The sequence below is a fragment of the Sorex araneus genome, chromosome 2 (assembly GCF_027595985.1).
Source record: "Sorex araneus isolate mSorAra2 chromosome 2, mSorAra2.pri, whole genome shotgun sequence".
Classification (NCBI taxonomy): domain Eukaryota; kingdom Metazoa; phylum Chordata; class Mammalia; order Eulipotyphla; family Soricidae; genus Sorex; species Sorex araneus.
The window spans coordinates 246,009,686-246,029,199 of NC_073303.1; the positions used below are offsets into that span (position 1 = coordinate 246,009,686).

The following is a 19,514-nucleotide window of genomic DNA, read 5'->3' on the forward strand; positions in this document are numbered from 1 at the left end:
GAGTGGATGGACGGACAAACAGCTGAGAAGCAAACAGGCAGCGAGATCAGGATGACCGCTTCATGCGGGACTGTGACAAAGGGCCGAGACTGCTCTGGGAGAGAGCTCAAGTCCAGCCCGACATTCTGGGGACAGTGAGGTCTGGCCCCGTCCTCGTGCCTGTGGCGATGATCCTGCCCGGGGACAGTCCTACGTGTGCTGGACACACCCCCAGAGCTTGGACCCTAAGGTCTGCCGGTGCCCTGGGTCCCCACAGGGTCCGCTATTTCCCAACCCACTTCCCACTCCACCTCTGAGCAACTTAGGAAAAACAATTGCACCACATCCTCTCTGGCATAGGGACAACTGATCTCAACGCAAAAAGGTGGGGAGAGGGGCTGGAGTGACAGCACAGCGGGCAGGGCACTTGCCTTGCAGGCGGCCCACCCAAGCTCCATCGCAGCATCCCATAAGGTCCCCCAAGCACCGCCAGGAGCAATTCCTGAGTGCAGAGCCAGGAGCAACCCCTGAGCATCACTGGGTGTGACCTAAAAAGGGAAAAAAAAAGTGGGGAGACCCAGAGCTATTGGACTGCAGGGAGGGCACTGGCCTTGCACGAGGCCGACCCAGGTTCAATCCCCGGTACCCTGTAGATCCCCCGCCCCCCCACACACACCCTACCAGGAGTGATCCTTGAACACAGAGCTAGGAGTCAGCCCTGAGCACTGCCAAATGTGGCCCCCAAGCCAAACAAAAACAGGGGGTGGTTTATTTTTTTAGAGGAGCAATTCCTGGGGGTCCCCTCGGGGAGTTCAGGGGGACCCTGTGGTGTGCTGGGGGTTGAACAGAGCTGCTCCCACCTGCAAATCACGCGTTCCCGCTCCCCAAACCACCTCCCAGGCCCTGGCACAGATACAATTTATTTATTTTTTTTTTATTTTTTTTTTTTGCTTTTTTTTTTTTTTGCTTTTTTGGGTCAGATACAATTTAAAACAAAAAATATCTGTCCTCATTCTGATGAAGGCACAGAACAAGATCCTTTTGCACATTATCTTTTATTGGGTCTCTGTCTGGGTGATTTTTTTTTTTTTGCTTGCTTGCTTTTGCTTGCTTTAGAGCAAGTACAAAACCAATGTGTTTGCTCAAAAGTGTCTGTCTGGGGAATGTTCTAGAATGGAAAGTAAGGCCGGCCACACATCTGGAGGCAAGAGGATTCTGGTGCGAGTGGCGGCCTCAGCTGGCTCCTTACAGTTTTATGGAAAGCAAAAAAATAAATAAATAAATCTGCCAAACTTGTAAGTGATTAACTTGGATATTGGGCAGAGGAGAATTTCCACTCACATGTCAAAGGTGAACCTGGCTTCTCTGGGTCATTCCTGGGCAGGGTGGGGGGGCAGAAGGCTTGGCCTGGAGCCCGAGAGAAATTTGTCTATTCCCGTGGTGGTAAAAACTATAGTTTGGGGCCAGAGAGATAGGACATCGGGGAGGGCGTTGGCCTGGCATGTGGCTGGTCTGGGTTTGGTCCCTGCCACCCCCTAGGGTTCCCCCCTGAGCACCACCAGGAATGATCCCCGAGCACGGAGCCAGGAGTCAGCCCTGAGCATGGCCGGGTGTGGCAAAAAAAAAATAAAGAAATAAAAAGAAATTTGAGAGGACCAGAGTGATAGCACAGCGGGTAAGGCGTTTGCCTTGCACTCGGCCGACCCGGGTTCGATCCCTGGCATCCCATATGGTCCCCCAAGCACCGCCAGGAGTAATTCCTGAGTGCAAAGCCAGGAGTAACCCCTGTGCATCGCTGGGTGTGACCCAAAAAGAAAAAAAAAAAGAAAGAAAGAAATTTGAGAAACTACAGTTTGGTCCCCAGACCAGCATTCCTATAGCCCGCTGGGTGATCTTGGGCCAATGTCTAAGCCTCTCTGAACCTCCTGCTCTGGCAAGTCGGGGTGAAGACGCCAGTTGGGTGCTTTCTGAATCTGGTGAGGAACAGGCTCGAGTAAAAGTAATTTAGGGCGGCCCTTGAAAGATCCTCCTGCACCCCACAACCCTACTATATCTTCCTGACCTCCACCTGCCCCCCCCCCACTTCGCCTTGCCTCTTCCCTGGCACCTTATTCCCTAGGGGACAGAGGGGAGGGGGGGTTAAGGGAGGTCTATTGCAGTGTGTGGAGGGGGCCCTCACTGCCCTTAACCCTTCCCCCGCCAGAACTGGCACTACAGTGCCCACCTGCTCCTTTGGCTTAGGGTCCCAGTAGGAGAATGGTCTTTGCTGGGGGTCTTGAGTGATGCCCCTCTCTGATTTCCGCCACAACCACCCCCCCTCCATCAGTCAGCTTGGCCCTGGAGGCATCAAACGGTTTCCAAAACCCCAGTCTGCCAGGGTTTCTCCAGAAGGCAGGTGCAGGGGGGAGGTCACCTCTGGGGGTGCACCTCGCCCCGCACCCTAAATCCTGGTGTCCAGGGAAAGCAGAAGGGAAATGCTTCTCTCCGCGGGATTCTGGATTCCTGGAGCTCCAGAGTGTGTGTGTGTGTGTGTGTGTGTGTGTGTGTGTGTGTGTGTGTGTGTGTGCGCTTTTTGGGGGGGCGAGGGGGGGAGACGGACAGTCAGTCAGGCCAGCACCCCAGCAGAGCCAGGCACACCCCCGCCTCTGCCTCCCCCAGCTGCGCCAGACGCAGAGCGCAGGAGGGGGAGGGGGCGGCGCGTGGGCTGCGGCGGGAGTGGGGGGGCTGCGGGAGCGCGCGGGGCGGGGGCGCTGCGGCACTGCCCGCCCTGTCCGCAGAGCTGGGGGGCTGACCTCTCCCGCAGCGCAACCGTGACCCGGGAAGGGGCGCCCTCCCCCCTGGAGCCCCTGCGGGCCCCATAGGGGACCCGCCCCCCAGGTCTGTGACCATCTATCGGTGTTGGAGTCTCTGTCTGTGTCCGCGCCGTGCGTGTCCGGGTAGAAGCAGGGTCACCCCCCCCACGGGCACGGGGTGGAGGGTTGGGTGGGGTGGGCGCAGTGGGGGTCTGCGGGGGAGGGGGTGTCCCGCGGCCCCCAGCCGGGTCTAGTCCGCCCTGTCCCTCTCCGCCCTGTCTGTCCATCGCGTGCGAGCGTCTGGGTGGCCCCGAGCCGGCGGCGAGCCCGCGGGGGGGAACCGTGGCGCCCCGGGTGGCCCCCCGCGCGCCCCCGCGCCCACCCGCGCGCCCCCGCGCGCGCCCGCGTCGGTGTCGCGTGTCCCCGGCGCCCCATCCAGGGCGACCCCCGCGGGCGGCGAGTGTCCGCGCGCGGCGCCCGCTCCCCGGCCCGAGCCCGGGAGGCCGCGGGGCCGCGCCCAGGCGGCCGCGATCGGCGCCGAGAGCCCCGGCCCGGCCGCCGCCACCCGGGGATGGAGCCGCAGCCCGAGCCGGCGGGGCGCGGGGCGGCGTGAGGCGCGCGGGGCGCGGGGGGGGCGGGCCGAGGGGAGGGTCCTGCGGGCCGGGGGGGCGGGCACCCCCTCCCCCGCGCCGCCCGCGCCGCCTCCTCCCGCCGCCTCCGGCCCCCCCGCGCCGGGCACCGAGCGCGCTCGCCCTGCGCCGGCCTCGCCTCGCCGCCGCCACCATGGTACGTCGCCGCCCCCCACTTTCGCTTTCGCCCGGGGACTTTTTTTTGGGGGGGTGGTGGCACGGGCTGCGGGCGAAAGTTGCCGGGTCTGGGGGAGGGGCCTGGGGAGGGGGGACCCCCCCACCGCCACCGCTCTCCCCGCGCGCCCCCCCCCCCCGCTTTACCCAGGATCGGGGGCGGAGCTGGCGCGCGCGGGGCGCCGCGGGGGACCCCGAGTGGGGGGCCCCTGGCGGCCGCGGCGGAATTAACGGGGAGGGCGGGGCTCCCGGGAGAGGGTCCCCGGGTTCCAGGCCGCATCCCGGCGCCCCCTCCCACCCCGCCCCCGCCTCCCCGCGGCCGCCGCCTCCCGGCGCAGGGCCGCGCGCGGCGCGAGCAGGGGAGGGGGCGCGGCGGGCCGGCGGGGCGGGGGGTGCGGGCGGCGGGGTGCAGGTCGGGCGAGCTCCAGCTAGCGGAAAATGGCCGCTGCCGAGAGGGCGGAGGGAAGCGCGGGGCCGGGGCGCCTTGAACTTGGAGGCCCCAGGCCCGCCCCGAGGGTGCCCGAGCCCCGCCGCGCCGCCGGTGCGACCGTCCGTCCGTGCGTCCGCGCGTCCGCGCGTCCGTCCGTGCGTCCGCTCTGGAGGGAGCGCGGCCCCGGCTCCCCCACGCTGACCCGTGCGGGAATCCGGGGGTGCCCCCTCCCCCCTCCCCCCCCACCCCAGCATCCTGCGTCCCGGGGTTTGTCTGCGGGGCCCTGCGCTCCCACGTGGCGGGGGTGCGGGGCCGCGTGGGGAAGGGGAGGGGTCAGACGCTGGGGTGCTCCGTGGGGCGCCCCCGAGTTGGTTGAGGGCTGTGTCATGTCTGTGGCCAAGTGACATTTCCATATACCCCGAAACCCTATTTCCCAGCCACCAGGGCGCCTCCTCCAGCGTCCCCACCGCCCGCCCGCCCGAGGGGTACCCTTTCTAGGCGCCTCAGGTCCCCCTTCCCTCAGATAATTCCCGCTGCTCAAGGGAGGGGTGGCTGGGGTCCCCCCCCCACACACCTTCTGCAGCGCCCAGGAAGGGGTCGGGAGGAGAGTTGGGCGCGACAGACTTGGAGCACTCGGAGTGGCCACAGGGACCCCCTCTGGGGCAGCCCCGCCCCACCCCTGCTTCCCGCACTCACCGCACCCTGAGTGCTGTTTTCACTCCCTCTAGGGGAATCCCCGCTGCACCCCAGCAAAGGGCTCGGCTTACCTTTCTTTTTGTTTCTGGGGGGCCACTCCCCACAATGCTCAGGGCTTTCTCCTGGCTCTGCACTCGGGAATCACTCCTGGCGGTGCTGGGGGACCCTGTGGGGGGGCCCTAGAGGCAGGGGGCTTGGACCAGGGCCCTCCCCACTGTGCTATCCTTCCATGGGCCCCTCTTTGTAGCATTTTCTAAACACCAAAACCCCAAGAGCAAAGCCAAGTCCCAACAAGTGCCTCCGACCTGTCACTTGGATTTGTACATCCCAGGAGGAGCAGAAGGGGTCCCGGTGGGCACGGGGCGCAGCCAGGGAGGGCACTTACCCTGGGGGCGCTGCCCCCGCCCACCAAGGCCCAACCCACCCAGAACCATTCCGAAAGATTGGGGTTACCTGGACCACCGCACCACACGGGGTGCCCCCTCTCTCAGAGTCCCCCTCCACGCCCGCTCCCCTCCCCCACCCCACATCAGTGCAAAACACAGGACCCGGGAGTCTGGGGAGCAGTTTGGGGGGGAGCTCAGGGCTGCCGGGAGGAGCAGGGAATTTCCTGGGGGTTGTGTTTGGAAGCCCTCCGTTGGGTCTGGGGGTGGCCTCTCTCTCGGGGACCTGCACTCCTCAGGGCCAGAGGCCTTTGCGCTGTGTGATCCCTGCTGTGTTCACATCCCTGCAAAGAGCCTCAGGGTACCCACCTGTCAAATGGGCCCCAAGCCCTCCCGCTCCGCCCCAGCACCCAGGGAGCAGTGGTCACTTGCGGAGCTCAGTCCCCTGGACAAGGCCTGGCCGCGGCAGCTGCCCTCCTGGTGGGGGGGGATGGTGCAGCTCCGTGGGCACCATCATGCCCCCACCACAGCCCTCCCCTGCTCAGCAGGACCTGTGTTTAGGGAAGGGAGGCAGAGGGGAGAACACAGGCTTCCAGAGGGGAAAGCAATGAGTCTTGAACGCCCCCTTCCCGGGTAGAACCCCGCTCCAGGGCTCCAGGGGTAGGGCCCCCCTCAGGCCTCCTTTGTCCGAGACCCCATGGTCTCAGAAAGCCACACGGAGGTGCCTGCAGGACCAGCACTGTCGCGCATGGCTGCCCTGAAGCGGCTTGCGGGGGCAGACGCACACGTGCATGGATGGACACGCATGGCCGTGCCCTGCACATCCCCACAAAGGCTTCCCACAGCATACATGCACCCTGGCTGCTCACCCTGGAGAGGCGGCACGCATGGGTCCGGGTGAGTGGGTGGAAGTATTCTTCAAGGACGATGGGAGTGGGTTTTTGGGGGGTGTGTGCAAAGGACACCCCTGGAGGGAATGACAGGGGCTTCTCTAAGGGGTACATAGGTTTTTTTTTGTTTGTTTTGTTTTGTTTTTAAAAAAAGGTCCCAGGATCTGGAGTGATAGCACAGCGGGGAGGGCGTTTGCCTTGCACGCGGCGGACCGGGTTCGATTCCCAGCATCCCATAGGGTCCCCCCAACCCCCCAGCACCGCCAGGAGTCATTCCTGAGTGCAGAGCCAGGAGGAACCCCTGAGCATCGCCGGCTGTGACCCCCAAAAAGAAAAAGAACATATCCCAGACGAGACCCGCACCTGCCGGGTTTCCCCCCTGGCTGGCTGTGCGGGGAGTGCTGTCTGGGGGGGGGTGTCGCTCTGGGGATGCTGCGGCATGCACGCCCCAACATGCCCAGGCCGCCCCCCACTCCATCAGGCTCCCTTCCCACGAAGCCTCTCGGAGTCCGGGGTTGGTCTGAGGGCCCTGGGACGCGCAGGGTGGGGGGGCGGTCATTGGTGGGTTCCAAGCGGGGGTTCAGGGAACCATATTCCTATTTGCTCTTTATGCTTGGGGCCACACCCGGTGATGCTCAGAGCAACTCCTGGCTCTGCACTCAGGGGTCACTCTGCACTCGGGTCCTGGCGGGCCCCGGACCCTGTGGGACGCCAGAGGATGGCACCCGGATAGCCGGCGCCCGCCCGCCCCGCTGTCCTGTCACTCCCGGCCTTGTTGCTTTCTTAAGCAAATTCAACCCTGAGGTCTTTAAGGTGCCGAGTTCAAATGCTCCCAAGAGTCGTCCTTAAGGGCAGTCCCCCTCTCTGAATGCCACACTCCCACCTTCCCCCTCTCGCAAAGACCCTCAGCATCCAAAACTAAAGTTCTGGGGGAGCCTTCTGTGTTCCCCCAAAAAAAACCCTTTTCCCTTGAAAGGAACCAGTGGGTGGGGGCAGGGCCCGGGAGTGGGGGTTCCCTGGGAGGGGTCTCGGCTCAGCTCTCTCTCCGGGATAGGTGGTTGGGGACCCCCCCCCCCGCTTTCCCTCCTTCCGGGGCCCTGCAAGTGGGGGCTCTCGGGGAACTTTGGGGAGTCAGTGTTGGTTTTTGACAAGCTGAACCATGGGAAGGACCCAGGTGGTGGAGTGGGGGTGCCCAGGAAACTCTGCTCGCTGCTCCTCGTCCAGTGCTCTGTCCCCAGACTCCATTTCTTCCCCCGTGACCTGGGGAGAGGTGGGAGAGGAGAACAGGGATGCCCGACGTGGACCCAAAAGAGCCAGACACAACTTTCCTTTTTTTGTTTTTTTGTTTTGTTTTGTTTTTCTGGGGCGGTGTTCAGGGCTGACTCCTGGCTCTGTGCTCGGGGATCACTCCTGGTGGTGCTGGGGTGGGGGTGGAGGGCGGTGAGGACCCTCTGGGATGCTGGGGATGGAACCCTGGTCGGCCTCGAGCAAGGCCAGCGCCCTCCCTGCGGTTCCTATGGCCCGGCCCCCAAGGCCCAACTTTCTAAGAACTGCCGCCCCTGACGGGGTCAAGGTCATTGTCATGCCCGTCCCCAACCCCCAGCGGCCGGCTGACCCCTTGCTTGAGGGAGCGGAGGGGAGGGGCTGGAAGTATTGATCCGCAGCAGGGCGAAGGGGCAGGTGACTCAGAGAGGAACGGGGGCGCACGCGGGGAAGGCAGCCTGGGGTCCCCAAGGGGGCGGGGTGGGTGGGCAGAGCTGAGCCAGCCCTAGAGGGTGGACTCAGTGACCCCCCTGCCCCCCCCCCCCGCCAGCCAGCCCAGTGCTTCAGTCTCTGGCCCCCTGGAGAGGGGACACAGCGGGGGGGGGGGAGAAATTCTGGACCCCACCACAAAGAAGAGGTTTAGGGTCGCTTTGCTGGTTCCCCCACCCCGGCTGGATGCAGGATTTTGCTTTTTAATCTGGACACCTGCTTTCGGGGGTGCTCGAGAGACATATGTGGTGGCCGAATTAGGTTCCCCTTTGGCACCGGGAGAGACGCTGGCAGGGGGCGGGGGGCTCAGGAGAAGCAGCTGTGAGCCCGTGTTCCCGGCCGGGAGTCAAGGGGGCTGCGGTGCCCAGTGCCTGCACCCCCTGGGGGTCTGGGGGGGACACAGCCGGGTCCTGCTGCGGCCCGGGTTGTACATCTTTAAGGCCGAGACGCCGCCTCTGCCCACGTCACTCCGTCGTTCTGTCCCTCCCCCGCTGGCTCCAGTCTCTAACTTCCCGGCCAACTTGGGGCGGGCTGGGGTGAGAAGGGGGGGCCCTTCCCTGGGGGTCTCGGAAATGCACTGTCGTCCCCTAAATGCCCACCCGCCGCCCCTCCCGTTCCCTGCAGACTGGCTGGGGGGTGTGGGGGATCCCCTCCCTGACGACTGCGGGGTCCCAGACCCGGGGCGGCCGGACTTTTGCAACCCTGCCAAGGATGGGGGTTCAGGACGCGCCAGGAGGAGTTGGGGCGGGAGGGGGAGCTTGGCTTTGCTTCCAGGCTCGCGCCCTTTTTTTTCCCTCTTTTCTTTGAAAGTTTGGAGGTTGAGAAGTGGGAGGGGAGAGACCTGGGGTGGGGGGGTTGGGGTTGGGGCACAGAGACGCGTGAAGAGACAGAGACCGGGAGAGAGGGCGAGGGACGGAGGGGAACAGGAAAGGGAGCGAGGGAGCGCGCGAGGGAGGAGGGAGGAGGCAGACCGAGGGAGGAGGCGGCGGAGCTGCGGCCGCGGGAGGGGGGGTGGGGGGGTGGGCGGTTCGGAAAAATGACTCAGTAAGTGGAGGGCGCCCGCTCCGGCCAGCCCTGCGCCTCCCGCCGCCCCGGGATGTACTCGTCCCCGCTCTGCCTGACCCAGGTACGCCCCAGCCCGCGCCCCCCGCGCCCCGCGCCCCCCGCGCCCCGCGCCCCGCGCTTGGGAAGCTCCAGCCAGCCGGGCGCACGCGTTCCTCTCCAGGCACCCGGCGCCTGAGGTGCCCCTTTCCAGCCGCCAGGGTCCCTCCACCCCCCAGGGGGGCTATGGGTGGGGTCGGAGAACCCCCCCTATAGCCCGCACACTCACGCACGGACACACGCGCGCGCGCGCGCACCTGAACACACGCGCGCCGTCTGCGCCGCGCGCACCCCCCACCCCCGGCCCAGCCGCCCCATCTGGGCCCCTTTCGAACCCGGGGTGCTCGGTTTGCAGGCTGGACACCCCCACCCCGGATACACACGCACCCGGCACGCAAGACGCGCTCCTACACCCCCACATCGGGAAGGTGTAGGGGGGAGGCGCCTCCAGGCGGGGCTCTGCGGGGACCCCACTAAAGGAATCCGGGGGTCCAGGCTAGACCCTGAACGCTTCCCCCAAACACACACCGGCACTTTGGAGAGGAGGAGGGGTCCTCAAAACATTCACCCCTCCCGAGGTGCGCCCCATCGCCCGCGTCCTGCGCTGCTCCCCCCCCATCCCGCGTTATTGGCCCACGTGTGCGTGGAGGGGGAGGGGGCGCGCGAAGTTGGAGGCGCCGGGAGTTGGGGGCGGGGGTGCGCGCAGGGCCCGCTTCCCCGCTGCCCCCCAGCGCGCACCTGGCCCGAGCTTGGGGCGGAGCCGGCGGCGGGGTTGGGCGCGGGGGGCCGCGAGAGGCCCGGGCCGCGCACCTGCCCAGCGCCCGCGCCCGCGCTCCCCTGGCCCCGCTCCCGGCCGGCGCGAAGCGCTTGTGCAACCGTTAGGGCTTGGGGAGAGGGGCTCCCGCCCGCCCGCCCTCGGCTCCCCCCGGGACTCCCCAGCGCCGTCCCATCCCCCTGTCCTTGTGTCTCTTTCGACCACCCGCGAGCATTCCTGCCTCAGTTTCCCCAAGTGCGAGGAGGCTGAGGGGGAAACTGGAGGTGGGGGGCAGTGTGGCTGAGTAGAAACAGGACACTGGGGGGCGGGGTGCAGATGGGGAGGGGGTGCAAGCCCACAGAGGCGGCCCCCTCATTCCTGATATCCCCGCACAGGTCCCTTCTGCAAATTCCAGGCTTCCTCGGGGAGAAGAAGCAAGGGGGCGCGGCGGGGGCCCCGCCTGTCCTGTCAGGCTCCCCTGGGTGCTGGTGACCTTGGAAACCCACCCTCTTCCGCTCCAGGCCCCAGTCCCCTCTGGGCAACTTTTGGGGGGCACGGGTGGGAGTCCCCCAAAGGGGCTGGTCCCATGGGTCCCCTGCCCACCCGCCGCCCCCTAAGAATCACCGGGGTCTCGCTGGGGCCACCGTGTGACCTTGGGCCTCCCAGGTCCTGGGCTCTGGGGCCGCCCGCGTGTCCCAAGGTGCTCCCGCCCCCCCCTTCCCACACTGGCTCCCCAGAGCCGCAGGGGGGCCGGGCAGGGAGTGGGGGCTGGAGCCTTTTGTCGCTGCGCCCTGGAATTCCCCGCTGGGAGCCGGGTGCCCAGAGGGCCTGGCGGTGTGTGAGGGCCGGGGAGAGGCGGGCTGGGGGGTGGGGGTCAGGCTTGGGGGCTCCCAGGACGGCAGGTGGGGTAGGGCCTGAGAGATGCCAGCTAGAGGCCCCCACGGGTTGATTCCCAGGAGGCCCAGAGCAACCCCCCCTTCCAGTAGAGCCCCCCTCCCCGCCTCCGTCTAACCCGGGCATTCCTGGTCCCTGTGACTCAGGAAGACCCTGAGGTTCCAGGCAGGACGCCTCCTCCCGGCAGGACCCCTGCCTGCTTCTGCCCCCAGCCCCAGATCCTAACGGTTCCATCTGCCCCTCCCTCCCCTCTTGGATGTGCCGCCCTGCTCCCCAGTCTCTGCCCCTGGCGTCTTGGCTGATCCCTCCTGGTCCCCCCCCCCGCCCCCGCGCGCCTCTGCCCACTTCCACCAACCAACCCCCCCCCCCCAGACTAATTTTACAACCTGAGTCCATCCCAAAATAGCTCACTTTCAGCTGAGCCGACTCGATCCTGCTTGGAGCCGGCCGTGGGGGGGGGCCGTGGGGGGGTCGGTGGAGGCTCCCTCCTGCTGCCCGGGGCGGGGGTGGGGTGGGGGGCCTGCCCTGCCCACGGCGGGGAGGGGAGGGAGGCCAGGAGGCGTCCCGGGCAGTGATGGGGGTTCCAGTGCTCTCACTTTGACTCCGAAGCGGAACTGGCGGCCGTTACTTCCATAAATCCTGCCGCAGCGAGCGCGCCCCGCGCCCCGCGCCCGCCCGGGGCCTCCCCGCCCCCTCCCTCTGCCGCCACGTTACTGACTCCGGGTTTGGGGCCGAGCCCTCTTGGCTGCGGCAGACAGGATCCCTGGGGCGCGGGCTGGGCCGAGGCTGCGGCTGCCAGCGCCCCCCCCCCACACACACTTCTTCATTCATCCCGTCTTCTCCCCCACGCCACCCTCCACCCGGCACCTCTGGGCCCCGACAATGGGGGGACAGGCTGCGAGACACCCTCTGCCCCCCCTCTCACCGCCACCCAGAGTTGACTTTGATTCCATTTAACTTCAGGACTTTTTTTTTGGGGGGTGGAGGCTGGGGGATTTGCCAGGGGGCCGGGGCGGGCTCCCCTCTGTGTGGGAGAAGAACCCAGATCAAATCAGATCAGAGAGGGCAAGACCCAGCCCAGAGCAGCACAGCAGGGGCCGGGACAGAAGGAAGTCTCCGGGAGGGAGGGAGCGTGTCTGTCCTGCTGCCCGGCCAGCCCTGCGCCCCTGGGGGCTGAGGCCCCCCGGATTTGCTGCTGTGAAGGACGCCAGCCTCCACCTCGCCCTGGCTCCGCTCCCCCCTCCCGCTCTCTGCGGCGGGGTGCCTCCGCGCCAGGGCCGGGCGCCTTGTAAATCACTAAACTGGGATTCTGGCCGAGTCAGCGTTCCAGGCCTCCCCTCCGCTCTCCCTCTCCCTCCCTCCCTCCCTCCCTCTCTCTCCCGCCGGCCTGCCTCCCGCCTCCCCCCCCCCTCTCTCTGTGTCCGTCTGCTGGGGCTGCCCCAGCCTCCCGGGTCCCCCCACAGGGCTGTCTGTGAGTGTCCAGGGCTGCTAGACAAACACTCCCCCCGTGCCCCCTGCACGGCTGTCAGGAGCCGCCCTTCCTCCCGGTCCAAAGAGACTCAGGACAGCCTCAGCCGCACTCAGGGCAGGTGACCTTCACCCCCAGGTCCTCACCGTGATTTGGAGTTCATGGGGATCCCTCAGTCCTCAGGCTGCGTGGGGGTTCAGAAGCCATGTGTCTAGGATGGGTGGGTGGGTGGATGGATGGATGGATGGATGGATGGATGGATGGATGGATGGATGGATGGATGGATGGGTGGATGGATGGGTGGTGGGTGGGTGGATGGATGGATGGATGGATGGATGGATGGATGAGTGGGTGGATAGATGGATGGGTGGGTGGGTGGATGAGTAGATGGATGGATGGACAGATGGATGGATGGATGGGTGGATGGATGGGTGAGTAGATGGACGGATGGATGGACAGATGGGTGGGTGGGTGGGTGGGTTAGTGGATAATGGGCGGGTGGATAGATAGGTGGGTGGATGAGTAGATGGATGGATGGACAGATGGATGGGTGGGTGGGTGGGTGGATGGGTGAGTAGATGGACGGATGGACGGATGGATGGACAGATGGGTGGGTGGGTGGGTGAGTAGATGGACGGATGGACAGATGGGTGGGTGGGTGGGTGAGTAGATGGACGGATGGACGGATGGGTGGGTGGGTGGGTGAGTAGATGGATAGATGGACGGATGGGTGGATGGGTGGGTGAGTAGATGGACGGATGGACGGATGGGTGGGTGGGTGGGTGAGTAGATGGACGGATGGGTGGGTGGGTGGGTTAGTGTATGATGGGTGGATGGATGGGTGTTGGTGGGTGGGTTTTATTTGGAGAAGGATCTTGGGCTTCTCTTAAGGTCACTCTGTGCCCCGCGGCTCCTCCCGCTGTATCTGGTGCCCGGTGCCTGCTGACTCCTGCCCGGCGGGCACCCCGGGTCACACCCCTGTGCATCTCCCCGCTGCACCCTCGTGTTTCTTCCTGTTTGCTCAGGGGTGAAGGGCGTGAGGCAGCTCAGCCCCGGCCCCCTCGCCACTCTCCCCTGCCCAGGCCTGCCTGTCCTCCGAGCTGAGCGGGGACGGGACTCCCATGCGGGCAGGGCCGCAGGGCTGGGGGGACCCTGCTCGGTGGCCCGCCTGGTGGCTGGGCCCGTCAGTGAACTGAGCGGCTCCCATCCTGGTGCTCCGGGGATGGGCAGGAACTGGGGTGAGAGCAGCGCCCAGGTGAAGGCTGAGTGGGTGGCAGGAGGACAGTGACCCGGGCACAGAGCGGGCACCACAGGAGGGGGGCTGGCAGCCCCCAAGGCCCCCGGGACCTGGCTTCGGTCCCCACTCAGCTCCATGCGGGCTGCCAGAGGCTGGCACACGTGCTCCTGACTCGGCCTCCCCGTGGCCAGTGGACACAGAAGCCCTCCTGTGGGTGGGATCCAGGGCTCAGCCTTGCCTCCAGCCCTCGGACCCTCGGCCACGCCCTGACTCTCCAGCTCAGCCCCATCAGCCTGGGATTCAGTCTGGCTGGTCATTTCGATAGTGTCCAGTCCACTCCCCCTCCCCACCTCTGTCACCCGTCCACCCTCAGCCTTTTGCTGTCCTTCCCAGAAGCTCTTAGGCCTGCCCCAGGGCCTTTGCATGGTCTCTTTTTTATTTGTTTGTTTGGGAGCCACACTCAGAGGTGCTCAGGGCTGAGTCCTGGCTCTGTGCTCAGGGATCACTCCTTGTGGGGTTCAGGGCACCCTGTGGGGTGCAAGGGATCAAGCCTGGGTGGCCGCATGCAAGGCCAACGCCCTTCCCTCTGCCCTTTTGCCCCAGGCACCCATAGACTCTATCCTTCAGCTGGAAAACCGCCTCCTCAGGTGTCAGCTTCGGGGTCCAGTATTCCCTCCTCTGACAGAGCCTCCTGGACCATCCCCAACTGAAAAAAAAAAAAAAAGAAAAATTGGGGCTGGAGCAATAGCACAGCTGGTAGGGCGTTTGCCTTGCACGCGGCCGACCCGGATCTGATTCCGAGCATTCCATATGGTCCCCTGAGCACCACCAGGGCTGATTCCTGAGTGCAGAGCCAGGAGTAACCCCTGTGCATTGCCGGGTGTGACCCAAAAAGAAAAAAAAAAAAAAAAGAAAGAAAGAAAAATGAATTCCCCAGGGCTGTCCTGATTCTTCAGATAAATTTCCATTTTTTGTTTCGTTTTGGGGCCACACCTGGTGGTGTTCAGGGCTGACTCCTGGCTCTGCTCTCAGAACTTACTCCTGGAGGGCTTGGGAGACCATGTGGGACGCCCAGGGTTGAGCCCAGGATGGCTGCGTGCAAGGCAGACGCCCTCCCCACTGCGCTATCTCTCTGGCCCGACTTTCCATTTCTCCAAGCACGTTGTTCACAAAGATTAAAACTTTGTGAGGCTTTATTTTTAACCCCATATTTGTGAGAAGCGTCATGTCCATCCCACGCCCAGAACTGCTCAGAGTTGGGGCAAGGGAGGAGGCAGAGATTTCCCTCGAGGTCACATCCCTAACACCCTGAGCACTGCCATAGGTGAACTGTCCAACCTGGAGGAGCGGGCATTGGAGGCAGGGTGTTGTAGGATGCATAAGAGTCTGGGGTTGCCCTCGGAGGAAACATAAGGTGGTGTAAGTTTCACATGTTCGCTAGATCATGGAATGAAGGAAGGCGAGTGGACCCTTTCTGAGAAGTGCTGGGCTGGGAATTGGAGTGTCTGTGTGTTCTGCTGGGAGCCTTGAGCCTGACAAACAGGCAAAGTGTATGTGTCTCCGGCATATAGACAGTGAGAGTGAGGGTTGCCCACTTTCACTTTTATTTATTCATTTTTTTTGGTGTGGGGGGCTCACACCTGGCAGTGCTCAGGGCTGACTCCTGGCTCTGTGCTCAGGGATCACTCTTGCTGGAAGTTGAGCAACCCTATGGGGGGCTGCGGACTGGACCCGGGCAGCCACGCGCATGGGCAGTGCCCTTCCCGCTACATTGCTGCTTTGCGCCTCCCCCGCCCCCCAGCCTAATTTCCGTGCAAGTTTTGTCTGACTGTCAGTACTCAGCCAAGGGCCTCGGGGTCTAGGGGGTGTCCCTAGAAATGGAGCCAGAGGGCCAGAGAGGCAGGAAAGCAGGGAGGGTGCTTGCTTTGAAAGCAGACAACCCGGATTTGATCCCCTACATCCCAAAGGGTCCCCGAGCACTCTAGGAGAGTGACCCCTGAATGCAGAACTGGATTCCGAGCCTTCAGCTCGTACAGGGAAGGACAGGCCTGGGAGAACTCTGGAATGGGAAGGTTGTCTCAGGAAGGAGCCCGGAGGAAGGGCTTTGTGGGATGTGTAGGAGTTCGGGGGAGTTCCACAGCCTGGCGGCCTGGCTCTCTTGTGGCTCTAGCCCGCCAGTGAAACAGCTGCAGGTGCCCAGGGCCTTGGGGACCCAGAGAGTGACCAGCCTGCAGCTCACCTGGCCTGACCTCCAGGCTGGCCTCTCTGTGACCCAATTCCGGAGTGTTTGCCTTCCTTCCTCCTGGGGCCGGCTGGGGTCACCTGTGACGTAGGTCACCGCCCGCCCCTGCCCCCCACTCTGGCTGCTTTCCCGGGGGACGGGGCCTCTCAGAGGCGACACCTCAAGGGAGAGAAGTGGGAGGGGAGAGGCTTCTTAGCGCCTCGGGGCAGGGCTGTACGGGGACAGGGAGTCAGGAAGGTGCCCCCACCCCCACCCTCCAGGCCCCAAGCCGCACCTGGCCTCCCAGCCTGACCTCCCGTCTGTGGGGGCCAGTGACCCGCATCTCTGGTCATTCCTGCCCACCCCCACCCCCACACATACACACCCCTGGCCGGGACTGTGCTTCCCCGGAGGCTGTGTGACCCCAGGTGAGCCGCTGTCCCTCTCTGGGCCTGGCGCACACACAAGCAAAGTCCAAGCTGTGAGTTGCTTGGACAGGGATGTGCTGGGCATGGGACCCCCCCCCCCACACCCCTGTCCTTCCTTCCTTCCTTGGCCTCGGCCGGCCCGGCGGGTGGGAGGGGGGTAGTCCCTGCCACAGCTGTTCCGGTGACTCATGCTTGGGGGGACAGTGGAGAATCGGGGTGAGCCCCAGCCAAGCCCCACCCGAAGGAAGGGAGGCTATTCTCAGAGCCTGGTCAGAGCTGGCATCTGCTGTCACCCCCGCCTGCCCGGCACCTCGTTTCCACAGGGGCCCGAGGGACATGGAGTCCGGCTGCGAGGGTCCTCACGCCGTCGGTGTGGGCCACCGCAGGGCCGGCAGAAAGGGGTCCCGGCGTCACGCTGGCCCGACGCCCCGGGAGACTGCCCAGGTCTGCCTGCCTCTGGCCAGACGCATGGGAGCCCCCGGCCTGTCCCTGCTCCCCCCCGAAGGTCAAGCCCTGGGACATGCCTCAGGGGGGTCAAGTGAAGGCCTGAGAGCAGGAGAGCAGGGCCTCACCCCTGCACCCTATAGGCTCTCTGAGCGCCGTCTGAGCGGCATCTGAGCACTGAGTTAGGAGTCCTCCCTGAGCACTGCACAGTGTGCTCCCCCCAATAAAATATTGCAGACATTAGTTTTTTTGTTTGTTTTTGTTTTTTTTGCTTTTTGGGTCACACCCAGCGATGCTCAGGGGTTACTCCTGGCTTTGCACTCAGGAATTACTCCTGGCAGTGCTTGGGGGAACATATGGGATGCCGGGGATCGAACCCGGGTCGGCCGCGTGCAAGGCAAACGCCCTACCCGCTGTGCTATCGCTCCGGCCCCAGACATTAGTTTTTTTAATATTGCAGACACCGAGACAGCCCTGGGAGGAGCTGGGGGTTCCAGCAGGGCCCCGGCAAGAAGGTGGTTCTGGGGGCCAGGGCGACAGCACAGCGGGGAGGGCATTTGCCTTGCCTGGGCAGGACCCGGGTTCGATCCCCTGCATCCCATAGGGTCCCTCGAGCACGGCCAGGAGTAATTCCTGAGTGCAGAGCCAGGAGTCAGCCCTGAGCACTGCTGGGTGTGACCCAAAAACAAAAACAAACAAAGAATGTGGTTCTGGGTCAGCGCTCTCTCTCTCTCTCTCTCTCTCTCTCTCTCTCTCTCTCTGCAGACTGAGAGACAGGCACTGTGACTCAGCTGCCTTTACTGGAAAAAAAAAACCTAGTTCCCTCTGGTGTCCATGATTTATCTACCTATAAAATGGGTGTGTGAGGGCCAGAGCCCTCGGACAGTGGGGAAGGCACTTGTCTTCCACGCAGCCGACCTGGGGGTTCGATCCTCGCCACCCCATAGGGTCCCCCCCACCACAAGCCTGCCATGTGATCCCTGAGTGCAGAGCCAGGAGTAAGCCCTGTGCATCGCTGGGTGTGGCTCCGAAACAAAACAAACAAAACCGAGTGCGTGGCGGGCCCAGCTCCTGGGAGTCTGAGAGTTCAGAGCAGTTCTTCCTTCCAAGGAAAGGCCCCCCCACCCCGCCCCGCCGCCTGCTGTGCGGGCTCCCCACCTCCACCAGCTCCTGCCCTGCAGCTCCTGTTCCCGCAACGGATGTTGACTCTCTGTCTGTCGTCTTTGGTGTCCATGTCCCCATCCTGGCCAACTTTCCCTGTGGAGCACTGGGCCAAGAAAACGCTTCCGGATACCCCACTGGGAGCCTGGCGTCAGCCATCACTGAGCCATGATGGGGGGGGGGGTGTGTAATTCATTCAAGTCCAGAAACTCGGCGTCGTTTTGTTTTATTTTGTTCGTTTTATTTTGTTTGTTTTATTTTGGGAGGCGGCGCCACTCCCGGCAACGCTCAGGGGTTCCTCCTGGCTCTGTGCTCAGGAATCACTCCTGGTGGTGCTCAAGGGGCCCCAGGGGATGCCGTGAATTGAAGCGTGCTCAGACGCGTGCAGGTAGGGCAAGCACCCTCCTCACTGGACTGTCTCTTCGGACCCCTGGTGTTAATAAAGTTTTATTGTAACACTGTCACGGACACGGCCCCCGTGATCCTAGCTAACGGTACTCGGCAAGCGGGGAGCGCTGACTGGTGGGGTCTGCCCCACCTGGGCGGTGGCCCCTGGCCGGCCGCGGCTGACCGCTTGCCCCTTCCCCCCGCCCGCAGGATGAGTTCCACCCGTTCATCGAGGCGCTGCTGCCTCACGTGCGAGCCTTCGCCTACACCTGGTTCAACCTGCAGGCGCGGAAGCGCAAGTACTTCAAGAAGCACGAGAAGCGCATGTCCAAGGACGAGGAGCGGGCGGTGAAGGACGAGCTCCTGGGCGAGAAGGCCGAGGTCAAGCAGAAGTGGGCGTCCCGGCTGCTGGCCAAGCTGCGCAAGGACATCCGGCCCGAGTGCCGCGAGGACTTCGTGCTGGCCATCACGGGCAAGAAGGCGCCGGGCTGCGTGCTGTCCAACCCCGACCAGAAGGGCAAGATGCGCCGCATCGACTGCCTGCGCCAGGCCGACAAGGTGTGGCGGCTGGACCTGGTCATGGTCATCCTGTTCAAGGGCATCCCGCTGGAGAGCACCGATGGCGAGCGCCTGGTGAAGGCGGCGCAGTGCGGCCACCCGGTGCTCTGCGTGCAGCCGCACCACATCGGGGTGGCCGTCAAGGAGCTCGACCTCTACCTGGCCTACTTCGTGCGCGAGAGAGGTGAGTGGGGCGCAGGCGGGGCGGGGCGCAGGCGGGGCGGGGCATTTTAGACCGATGGCGGAGGCTGCGTCCGCAGACAGGCGTACCAGTGCCCGGTTGCCCCAGTCTGATGGCGGAGGCGGCTCCTGCAGGCATGGCCAGGCGGGGCATCTTAGTCCGATGGCGGAGGCAGCGCCTGCAGACAGGCGTACCAGGGCCCGGTCGCCCCAGTCTGATGGTGGAGGCGGCATCTGCAGCCAGGTGCGGCGGGGCGGGGCATCTTAGACCGATGGCGGAGGCAGCGCCTGCAGACAGGTGTACCAGGGCCTGGTCGCCCTAGTCTGATGGCGGAGGCGGCGCCGGCAACCAGGCGCGGCGGGGCGGGGCGGGGCATCTTAGTCCAATGGCGGAGGCTGTGTCTGCAGCCAGGTGCAGGACTGGGCATCTTAGTCCGATGGCGGAGGCAGCGCGTGCAGACAGGCGTATCAGGGCCCGGTCCCCCAGTCTGATGGCGGAAGCTGCGTGTGCAGCCAGGCGCTGCGAGGCTGGGCATCTTAGTCCAATGGCGGAGGCTGTGCCCGCAGACAAGCGCGGGGCCCAGCATCTTAGTCCAATGGCGGAGGCAGCGCCGGCAGCCAGGTGTGGGGCGGGGCGGGACATCTTAGTCCGATGGCTGAGGCAGCGCCTGCAGACAGGTGTACCAGGCCCGGTTGCCCCAGTCTGATGGCGGAGGCTGCAGCCAGACGAGGAGGGGCTGGGCATCTTAGTCCGATGGTGGAGGCCGTGCCTGCAGACAGACTCAGGGCCAGGAATCTTCGTCCAATGGCGGGGTCTGTGCCTGCAGAAACAGTGGGCAGCGAGGCCCGGTCTCCCCAGTCTGATGGCGGAGGCTGCGCCTACAGACAGGCACAGGGCCAGCATTTAAGTCTAATGGCAAAGGCTGTGACTGCAGACAGGCGCGGTGGGGCCTGCG

At 64.7% G+C, this 19,514-nt stretch overlaps 1 protein-coding gene across 3 annotated transcripts in view; it reads left to right on the forward strand.

Annotated features, from left to right (window-relative positions):
• The first annotated feature begins 2,713 nt into the window (after positions 1-2,713).
• Positions 2,714-19,514, forward strand: part of NFIC (nuclear factor I C) — a 50,350-nt gene continuing 33,549 nt past the window's right edge. Inside the window, exons 1-2 of one of the 3 annotated variants that reach the window (XM_055129635.1) lie at positions 2,714-2,856; positions 18,031-18,562. In XM_055129635.1, coding sequence (XP_054985610.1) covers positions 18,145-18,562 — 418 coding nt within the window. In that variant the 5' untranslated portion in view covers positions 2,714-2,856; positions 18,031-18,144. Of the gene's footprint in view, positions 2,857-3,444; positions 3,558-8,704; positions 8,852-18,030; positions 18,563-19,514 lie in introns of those variants that run through there. The other 2 variants (XM_055129634.1, XM_004614825.2) reach the window with 2 other exon arrangements.